The sequence below is a fragment of the Falco peregrinus genome, chromosome 2, assembly GCF_023634155.1.
Source record: "Falco peregrinus isolate bFalPer1 chromosome 2, bFalPer1.pri, whole genome shotgun sequence".
In the NCBI taxonomy this organism is placed as follows: domain Eukaryota; kingdom Metazoa; phylum Chordata; class Aves; order Falconiformes; family Falconidae; genus Falco; species Falco peregrinus.
In genome coordinates, this window is record NC_073722.1 from 69,346,892 (window position 1) to 69,358,373 (window position 11,482).

General features: G+C 38.6%; 1 protein-coding gene across 5 annotated transcripts in view; it reads right to left on the reverse strand.

Moving 5' to 3' along the window:
- Positions 1–11,482, reverse strand: part of GSTCD (glutathione S-transferase C-terminal domain containing) — a 72,864-nt gene extending 61,382 nt beyond the window's left edge. The window contains exons 1-4 of one of the 5 annotated variants that reach the window (XM_055797522.1): positions 11,416–11,478; positions 7,308–7,456; positions 2,209–2,640; positions 91–552 (exon numbers count right to left, since the gene is read on the reverse strand). In XM_055797522.1, the coding sequence (XP_055653497.1) occupies positions 91–552; positions 2,209–2,619 (873 nt within the window). In that variant the 5' untranslated portion in view covers positions 2,620–2,640; positions 7,308–7,456; positions 11,416–11,478. Of the gene's footprint in view, positions 1–90; positions 553–2,208; positions 2,641–7,307; positions 7,457–11,171; positions 11,363–11,415 lie in introns of those variants that run through there. The other 4 variants (XM_027787655.2, XM_055797521.1, XM_055797524.1 and 1 more) reach the window with 4 other exon arrangements.

An 11,482-nucleotide genomic window follows, 5' to 3' on the forward strand; every position in this document is an offset into this window, starting at 1 on the left:
TATATTTTAAATTAACACATTTTACAACTTCCCAGTTGTTAAAAAAATTACATATACACTACTTAATATTTGCAGGACTTGTCATCTTACCAAGAATTGATGGATGCATGGCAAAAGCACTATATCTGCCATGGTAAAATAAAGCCCTTCTGCAAAAACGTGGTCCAAAAGTGGAAGGTCAGAGGTTTTTGTTCTCCTGATGCAAGGGGCCTCCCTGTTGACTGCATCTGATACGTCCTGGACAAGCAGCTTGGAGAAAGCTATGCTCAGTTCCAAACTTGGAAGTGGATGTTCATGCATTTCCACTGTTTTTTCTTCCTCTGTTGCTTCTTTACCAAGTACAGGCACTGCAGCCTTGGCACCTGCCTTCTGTTGTTGAAGCTTTTGCCTTCGAATTTTATCATCATTATGTACTCGGACAGGTTCTCCCAGCTTCCTTTCAAGCTGTAAAATGTCCGGAGGAATAGTCTGACAGCGTTCAGGAGATGCAGTCAAAAACCCTTCAACAGCCAGAGGTATGCTGATCTCACAAAGTCTGGTCCACTGACTAACCTGCCAGACAAATTTATGTAATTAATGTCTCTACAGAAAGAGAAACAAAATCCAGGGTACCTTCTTGTCCACTTTAAGCAAAGAAATTCCAGCTTTAAGTACATTATTTGATAATCTTTGAAGCTCAGATATTTTGTATTACTTTTGCAATAGCAGAATTAGAAAGCTAAATCTTATATATATATATATATATACACCAGAACAGTTATCCAGAATAGCATATTTTTATTCCTTATTCTTGGCATAAGATTAGGGTGGCTGCATAACTCAGGAGAAGCTAAGCTGCAATCAGTTTATATATGTCACCTCTACTACGTACTGATAACAAAACCAGATGACACTGAAGAGATTTGATCACATTTATTTTACAGAAATGCATTAAGTTATCAGTGGTTTTTAGCATACAGTATCAAAAAAAATTAGTCTAAAAGAACAGCACCTTAAAAAAAATTCTTATTTTTCTCATATTCTTGTCCTCTTTTTCTTATTCTCTGCACTTAAAGGTTTTAAAACTTTTAAATTCTTGTCTTTCCTTATTCAGTTTACTCACATTGAAGCCATGTGAAATATGGAACCAAGTTTTCCAGCAGTTCCAAGAAGAGATTAGAATTACAGGTTCTAATGGGAGATGTCGGGGACAATTTCTCTATGCCAGTGCTAGAGGGACTAACACAGGAATACACTTCCCCAGATCTGCTGCTCACCAACAGGGATGAACTGGATTGAAGGCACAGTAATCAATGGCAACCATGGATGTACAGACCATGAAACAGTGGACTTCAACCTCCTGAGAGGAGTAAGGCAAGCCTAGATGGATGAGCTGCTAAATGAGTAAACTGCTATGTGATAAATGGGCTGAAATATCAACTCTAAGGGTAGTAGTGGTTTATGGTTCACCCTCTATCCAAAGGTCAGTTAGAAGTGGAGCTTTTTAGGGGTCTATGCTGAGGCCTATCCTATTTAATTATCTTTACCCATGACCTGGAGGGCGAGGTGGAATACACTGACATCAAGGATGACAGCAAGTTGAGCAAAGCAGTCAACAAACTCCAGGAAAGAGCCGCCATTCACTGGGGCCTGCACAGGCTAGAGAACAGGTTGACTGGAACTGACATAAAACAATAAAGCATCCTGCACCTAGGATGGACTACACCCCTCTAACGGTACAGGCTCAGAACTCCTAGGGACTGACTACCTGACCAGGTAGGAGGTCTACTGAAAACACCCTGTACATCCTGGTGAGCATAAGCTAAACATAAGCCAGCAGCATGTCTTGGCAGTGATGAGGGCTAACAGCCTACAGTGCTCTTGAAATCAAAATTAACAATAAATTAGGTATTTCTTAGTTTACTTCAAACTGCAAAAGCTGTATTTTTAATTCATTAAAACTACACTGCTAGACATGAAACAAAGATCTAACCTATTTTTTGAATTTTAGGGTTCTTTTTGTGCTGCTAACAAGTCCTATCTTTAAAAAGAATTATTTTTCATCTTTATGCCAAAATACAGATACCTCTCCACTGAGGAAATTTCATTTCTAAGCAAATGAAGTTTCTTAAAGAACTTATTTTACATGAATATTAAGGGTCTACTTCAGAGTATCTAATGCTTATAAAAAAAACCAATAATCTGTCTAACAGAAAGGGATGCACTCACTTCAGCACAGGCTTTTAAGCAGGTCTTCTTAAAGCCTAAGAGTTCCAAAACATCCTTTTTAGACTGATCTGCCTCATATGTTTTCTGTATTATATGCCTTAAGACAACAGAAAGCCCAGCTCGGCAGAACTTGCCATCTTTCACAACAACAGCAGGTAAACAGCAGCTCTGCACAACCACTGGAAGCTGACATCTGGAGATTAAATGGAACTCAAGATCACCAAGGAGGTTTTTTGTCACAAACTGGTCATCCACATCTTCACCAGTTGGCACCAAGAAAATTTTGAATAATTTGCAGTCACAGTAGGATAGTAAAAACAGTGAAATAGATGTATGAAGAGGAAAGATACTATCTCCGTACTGATGAGAAAAATCCAAATATAAATGTTCTTCAGCAACACTATCTTTCATCTTCCTCCTGTGCTGAAGTCCCTGAAATAGAAATCAGATCACAACATTCAGAAAATAATACAGAACTCAGAACAAAATAGAGGGTTTGAAACAGTGGTCCTTCTACTATGTGCCAAAACTGATTTTAGCATAAGACACTATTAAAGACATCCTGCCTAAGTGGACTGCGAGCCCTTCTTAAGAGAAAAGAATGGTTTCACATATACACTTTCTTTTCACATAGAAATGTCTGTGTGGAAATGATCTGTGTAATTTTTTTTAACATTTTAGCGTATTTCTGACATCAAACAAAACATACAAAACCAAAAGAAAATATTATTTCCTTTTAGATTTTTTAGCGTATAAACATTTTATAGCAAGGTAGGTTTTTTTCTTTAAGCAATAATCTCCCATAACATTAACCATACAGTACTGAAAAACAAGTTCCTGAGCACATATCTACAACAGTCATTTTGCTAATATACACACATTTATCTTTCTGTAACTGTTAGAAGGCATATATATAGAGGATATTTAGGCTATGGGAAATAATATTGGTTCCTGTACTGAATATTAATCTACAGCCTGGTGAAAATACTAACTGAAGATCAAGAGAATGCTTAAGAAGAAAAAAAAACACATTAATTTCAAGAATGCTACATGAATACCTCAAACACACAACTACTTTAAAGCAGTTAAATACAACTGTAACATAGCTGAAATCAATGTCTTCTCATTATATTAAAAACTTTAATCAATTTTCTTTAGAATTGGTTGAAAATTGTATTTTTGCTATTAAACTATTCCATACCAGTTTAATATAAAACAATGATGGAACAATTTTTCTGCTCCATCACTCAGTAAAATTGCCCATTAACTTTTAAATCACAACACCTATTGAAAAGCTTTAGACACTAGATGGCACTGTTAAAACAATCATTATAGAAGAAAGCTTTATTATAATTAGAGAAAGAAATGTCAATGTTGCTAAGAAAGGTCAGTATGTTTTTTTTATATACATATATATAAAGCACAAGTGAGACTGGAACGGCAACAGCCTTTCAAATCACTGTCTAGATAAGGTGTCTGTACAGTTACATGAATATGACAATTATTTAAAACAAAACAGGTTTTCATTTGACATCTAGATTATCAGGTATTTTTTTTCATGTAGACATGTACATCAAATTTACTATTTTGTATCATCTGTCACTGGGCCAAATCAATAAAAAGAGGTAGTGGAAGAATAAAATCAAGTCCACCTGACATTCAGTAGAGATCATAATAGTGATTGTTACAGTGAAGCATTTTTAAAACATTACATGACATGATTTTGTCTCAGAACCCCAATGGCTCAACAAGTACTGTTGCTTTTTTTCAAGTAACACACCTGCCACACATAGTACAGTACAAAATGAAATACCCACTTTCCTAAAAGCTATTTTATTTGGATAAATCTTGACAGCCTGTAAGTTGAGACAGATTCAATATCTTTAAGTACAGTTCTGTGTAAGAAATTATATAGTGAAGGTACTGTTGATATTGGTCAAGAAGAGTTAGTCTTACCTGCTAAATCCATAGTTACTAGCACAAATGCATATTCTCAACTACAGTATTTCTTTCAATATTAAACAGTACCCTCATATGCGTTTGGGAGGGTTTTTCCTGGTCACTCCAGCCACTCAGACTGGATACACATTCACCTTAGAAATCACTTCACCACTGAATTCTTTCTTCTGGTTGACCTCACTGGACATAATCAGCTTTTTTGGTCGTTACCATGCTGTATAGAACTGCTAAATATTTTGGTGAAGTCTGGAGAGGTTTCTATTTCCAAAGTATGTTTTCCCATAGTTTCCATCTATTCTTACAAATTATTCCAAATCTATCACTCGGGACTGCACAAGTAAAAAAATCTTTTCACCACACAGGTACTCTTCAATAGGTACAGCAGCCCTTGCCCTTTTTCATCCAGAGTAGCAGCTCTGAAGCACTGTTTCCCCACAGAAGATAATACATCATTAGGCTAAAAATAAAAAATAAATATCTGAAAGATGCCCAAACAGAGGTACTACTTAATCAGGCCACCGATTAAAATTACAAAAATGTCCTGCTGTGAAACTGGTAGATGAAAGGGTGAACACCATGAATGTGAATTCTCCTCCAATCTGTTGAACAAAATTATTTCTGCTCAGTAGCAATAAGTAATAGATAGCAGCTGCCAGTCACTCCCAGAGAAAGAAACTGATTGGAAATAATTACTTGTTGGTTATTGGTCTGCTCTGTATTCAGTCCAGTAAACACTCGAGTTGATGCTATCCTATTAATCTACCCATCTCCTTGAAGTTTGAAATTTGACTAGAAATGTCATCTGGTCAAATTCAAATATTATTACCTTCAGGTATATAACTATCCCATACAGAAGTCACACAAACCAGATAAACCAATACTTGGATCTTGCTGACTCACGATAAGCAGATGTTGTCCAGCTACCCACTCCATGCTTTTCACGGGGTCCGCAAACAGGAATACATGTACAGCCCACCTCATCTGGTCAACAGTATCTTCACTTAAAAGTCACTTCTCAACCATTTGAGGTAAGGCTCTGGATTTTGCGCTGAGGCAAAAGTATGCTCCGGAGAGGTCTGTTCTTTTAAATGCCTTGAAGGAAGAACCTCTGGGAGACAGCTGAGCCAGACAGCTTGAGGGTGGTTACTAACTTCTTCAAAACTCCAAGTAATTTTTTGTAGTAATTTACCACTAATCAGCTGCAGCATGGTGAACTATGCCAGAGAGACTGAATTATTTTTTTCCAAACCTAAATGAACTTCTACAAAGACAGAAATAACACACAAGCAGTGACATTATTCACTATCTACTTACACAGCTGTGCTCACACTGTAAAATCAGAACAGTTTGCAGAATTGATTAAGATCAAATTATTTTGGGAAGGGGATGAAGGAAGAACCAAGACTCTTCTTCCTCCTCAGCCAGAGCAGTAAATTAATGCCATTCAGCACATAGCCACAAAATTGCTTATGTAAAGGATATAGTAGAAATCTGCAACTGCAGGCGACAGGAAGCCCAGAAATTGCTCATTTTGACAGTGGCTCAGAACTAGGCAGCATCAGCTGGTCTTGGTATTACACACTAAATCAGCATAGTACCCTCTAGTCCCGTGACTTGTTATACCTTCTTCACAGAGTCAGTTCAGACATGGATTTAGCTCTTTTTTGTGTTCTCCCTCCTCAGGTAAAGCCACCTCACACAGGCTTGGTAGCATGTACATTAAGTTTAGCTAGCCTTTGGAAGCAGTTCTCACTTAAGACTGTCCAGTACAACACAAGTTACCATACTCAGTGGCTAGCAGTCTTACAGTACCTGCCTGTAATTACCTACTCATGATACCAAAAGGACAAAAGGACAAAAACGTTCTCCAGTAAGTCTCCACTGAATTGTATGATTCAACTCCATGACGCACAAAGAACCAGGGAACAGGTCTACAGAGGTAAGCGTAACACCCAGCAACATTTGAAGTTTAGCTGCTCACATACAAGTACCTATATTAACCCTGAAATTAAAACAGAGCTTTCATTGATAAGAATCTCAGGGCTCTTAATGAAGATGCAATATCTGCTGTAGAATATTCTGATATGTAAAAAAAAAACCAACATTTCTACACTTTATTTTAGTTGGATAGGCAGACATTATATTTTTAATAAGTTTTCCAATAGCTAGGTTCTCCTTTAGCTAGGTTTTGTGCACATGCTGAAGTTGCATTTATCCCAAAAAGCAAAAAATTGTAAATATCACTCATTCATAAAGACATCCACTAGCTGCTCAGATTATTTTTAAGTACTCATAAAAACCTTTAGAAAGGGATGCTCATATCAAGGTAAGGGCAGAGGAGAAGGATTAAGCTAAGGCAGTGGTTTTGATTAATGAGACTCTCCCCACACGGGAGAAGTACGGGAAAACTCCAAAGATGAAAAATATGGTCAATATGAGAACTTCCGTTTTAAGGAATCACATAAACAATGATAGGATCGATACAGCAACAATTAACCATTCCAGTTAGTAATTCTGAACCAAATAAAAATACACTGTAAATTGCTGATTTCTGAAAAAAGTACAAGCAACTAACATCTTACACTTAAAAGCACAACTCCAGAGGAGGAGGTAACTCCAGCTCTCATCACACAAATATATGTCTTATTTCTCTAGTTTTCAGAGAGAGTTAAGAACATTGCACATTTCACAAGATTGCGTCTTAAGTCTGAGAATAGGTACTTACATACACACGCGATTTCCAGGCCCTGACAAACCAATCTATCATTTCATCATTTATATGACTGCGATTAATTTCTGTTCACACAGGCAATCAGATCTCTCTAAAGGCCCTGATTCTGCAAGTACTCGTGGTACCTGACCTAAAGTTGTCTCTGCAATATTCAGTCCCATTATTTTCAACTATAGTCTTAAATTCTTCTCATATACTATACTACTATTCTTCCTACCGAAGTCCCTTTCTCATCTCAAATTTGCAGTGCTACAATACTGAAATTAGTTTCCCAGAACACATTCCCTGTTCTGCTACTGATATGGTCGATTTAGATCTGAGTTATTAAGCTTACTGTGTGGAGCAGAACAAATTATATTCTTAATTAGGGTCCATTTAGGACAATTATACTTCCGTTTCTGCAGCTAACCTTCAAGGAATGAAAAGATGAGCTTCACTCAGCAGGAAATGTTGCACTTGAAGCTCCTGTTTGCATCCTCCAGCCGTTTCTCTCCTCCTTTGCTATGCCAATCATGGTCATCCAGGGACACATCTTTACAGCTGCCAAAGAACTAGCACCTAAATTCCAAGGAAACCCAAACAAACATGTTAAGTTAGGTACCTTTAAATTCATGATAATTCAAGGTCAAATATGCTCAGGTTTGCTCCTCCCTCTCCTTCCGATACTCACGCTTAATTCTTCATTTCACCCAATTAAAAATACAAATTATTAAGATGAAGGTACCATCCTCAAACAAGAACAGAGAAGCTTATTAGCTGATATTTCCATTTGTGATCAACAGTTAGGCAATTAACAGTGCTCATGTTAAAATCAGCTACCAAGTGAACACCCGTAAGAGCTGAGCAGTAGAAGACAATGTCGTAGAAGACTACTTGCTGTAAGTTGTCTCTAAGTTAAATCTTAACATACAAGATTCTCACAGAGCAAAGGCCTTTTCTTTCTGTCCTCCTTTACAACAGTTAAAAAGTTTAAGGGGTTTTTGCTTTATTAATCTATTTGTATTCTACCTAAGAATATTTTCAGAATGCCAAAACATGGCAATTAAGTTAATTTTGTTCATAGATATGCAAGTTGAACACTCAAATGCCATTCTGAATAAAGTAAGTCTCTACTAGAGATTCAGCTTCATTGCAACTATAGAACTCACAATGCATGGGGTAAACACAGAAATTTTAACCTATTTAGAACCTACTAGCCAAAATGAGAGGAAAAAAAAACGGCCTGAGCTCAATTGCTGAGAAAATCTTTTGTAAATCACCCTCTCCCATTTTCTGACTTCTAAAGGCAGGTGTCTCCCTACCAACTTCAGAAAGCACTGCTAAAAGTTCTCTACCTTCATTTTTCATAAAGCACTTACAAGGACAGTGTAGTTTTTGAGCTCATACCGAACTTTCATCCAGACTGCAATTGCCAAATAACATGCCTTCCTCAGTAACTTAAGTTTTTTAAATTAATATTTGAAGTTAGAAGATTTAAACTAATCCAGCAGGTTTCTCTTGCTCTTACTCCTCTAGACATCAAAAATCAATTAATCACAAAAAAGATCATTCAGAGACTACCTCAAAAGTTTACCTAGGAAATTTTCTTTTTCAGCCTCAGACAGATAGTGACCAATGTAAAGCCACTTGCTACAGTCAAAGGCCCCTATCTTGAATTACAGGGTAACCATTCAAATCAAAGATTTTCTCTTTCTCCATTACACATTTGTTTCTAGAATGACTAAGATGAGAGCAGCTTTATTAAAACATTTTAACAAAGATTTTAGAGATTGACAAAAGGCACATTAGCTAATGCGAAAAACAAAACTTATGTCCTGGATACAAGCTTTGCCATACACACAACTAAATTGCAAGAACTGCATGCACTACCACTATCAGAAAGCCCAAGTGTTGAAGTTTGTCCTAGTTCATACTGGCAATTCAAGTCTTTGCGCATGCCAAGGATCTCCACTGTCTCATGTTTGACTAGATCACTGTACTATTTCTTCACAACTGGAAGCACTGAATCCTCCTCCTTTAATGCAGCTGTATCCCAAAAATGATTAATCTGACACCTTGTTAACCAGTATTTTTCCCTTACTTTTTTGCCTGAATTCTGCTATTCCACGTGCTTATAATAGAGAGAAGTTAGCAATTTTTAAGCAAACCGGAAAAAACAGGAAATATTAGCTATGAACATGTTTAAAGTTATGCACTTTCCAGACCAAGAGGACAGGCTTTTCCAGACTAGATGGTAAAGAGAGGTAGCAATAGTAAACCCCACTCTGCTTTTTGCATTGAGCTTCTCAGCAGCAACTACTCTAATACTTTAATTCCAGAAAAAACTTGAAAAAGTATTTTTAATAAAACAGACTTCTGTAATGGCTGTAACTCATTACGTATTGATTTCATTAGAATACCAAAGCATTCAGTCTGGTTTTATTTATATTGCTTGCTACTGTAAGAAACTTCTATGCCCTTCCATCACAACAGTAAACTGAGTGTCTCACAGGTTTTCCTCCCCAAAGCCTTGCAAGGTGCAAGTTTCCTGTGTTCCCATTATAGAGGTGAAAAAGCTGAAGCACAAAGAGAATTTTTAGTTTGGTGTCACACAAGAAGCCTGTCCTAAAGCAACCCTAAAAATCAGACATTTTCCTTAAGTGGTTGTTGTTTGCTTGGTTGTAGGTGTGGGTTTTTAAGTCCAGTCTATGAATACAATGTAAAACTATGATCACACTAATTTTCTTTCCAAATCTCTCATAGAAGAGAAACCAAAAAGAGTCTGTCCAGGACTTCTGTCTAGAAGTGACTTTATCTGCATTTCCTCATTGTTTCCTCTGAAGAAATAAGGTCTTCTTGCACAGTGACTTCAACTGAACTGCACACACATTGCCATATCCCATCCCTCTCCCGTCTTTTACTTCAGAGAATTCTCCCTAACATCCTGTTTCTAAGCACAGATGTTTATGAAGTGCTGTTTCCTGTATTTTTTGTTTCTAAGAGAGTTGTTCTGCTGCACTATTTTGGCTCTGCAGAGTACGTCTTCCTTGTGGATTTATACACAGCCTTTCCTTTGAAAGACTTAATAGCCTACCCGGTTGCCCATTCTCACTTAAGTGTTTTTGCAAAACTACTACCCTTCCATTAAATGGGATAAATTTATGAATCCCTTGGCAGCTTACTAAGACAAAAGCAGCCACAGGCATACGCAATAAAACAAAACATGGAACACAGAACTAAAAAAAAAACCTACAAGACATTACACTATTCACCCACAGTATTTTTCCCAGCACTTCTTTTTCTCTAATTAGACTGTAAATTCTGTGGGAAAAGGGTTTTTTTTTATTTTATATTGGCCTTATTTACAGTAGCCACTGTTGGAAAAGGGAAAGGGAGAAGTAATGGATTCCACAGGATTTGCAATGTAATTTAAAAGACAAGATAAATAGTGTTGCCTACCTCTGGTATAAAAATCACTTTGGCTATTTAAAAATTATCAATATTAAGCAATGTAACTTTCACTAACCATACTGTTTGTTGCTACTTTCCCTTCCCTTTCAATATGCACTAAACAACGGTTAAATCAATTTCACTGTGGTACAGTGTAGTCAAGAAAATTATTGGCTTAAAAACAAATGTTTCCCAGGAAAATAAAGAATTAAAACATCAAAAATAAGTGCATAAATATCTGCCTACTTTTATTTCCTGGAAAAGATTTAATTTGTTGATTGCTACATGGTAAAAGAGAACTGTTGTTAGAGACATTAATACTTGAGAAACATTCAACATAAGTAATTTAAAAATGCAGTTCTCCTCAAAATTAACACTTGTGCTTCACGACAGGCAATTCTGAAGTTGGGAGTTACATCTCTGCCCAGACAATCAGTTTGCTGTACGCGTTTAGGGCCACCACTGCATCCTCGAGGGAATCCTAAGCGAAGCATGCAAACTTTTCCTGAAGAGCTTCAAACCAGAACTTCGGACAGGTGTATCAGCAAAGCAAAAGCCGTCAATGCTTCAAGAAAGCAAGACGCAGGCTACAAAGAACAGAAGCCAGACTGCAGAAGGCCGGTACACAAGAACTGGGTTACTGCAGAAAATCACAGCAGCGGGTTGCAATTCCCCCACAGGCCTGCTCCGTTCCCTCCGCAGCGGGCTGCCCCCACAGTAGTCGCACCTGGTGGCCGACACCGACCCTTCCTCACACACACGCACACAAAAAGCTCGGCCGTAAGTCACCGAGCGTCAGGTGAGCGCCTCGAAGGCTGCAAGCGCCCTTCCCGCCGACACCTACCGCCGCTCCTCACCGACGAGCACCTAAGCAGGGAGCTTCCCGCCAGCCCTCCCTCACAGCACCGACAGTTAACGGCCCAGGGCGGGCGCGGCCATTCCCGGGCGAGGAGCCCGGGTGAGGAGAGGGCAGCGAGCCAGGGCTTCCCGGAGGGCACCGAACCACCCACCCGCCGGCACCTCCCGGTACCCGCCGCGCCCGCCCCTCCCCCAGCGGCGACGTCCCTCCCCGCGCGAGCGCCGCTTACCCCGCGCCGCTCTCCCGGCCCTGCGCGCAGCCCGGCCCTCCCCCGCCGCTTGCCGCCCCGACTCCGC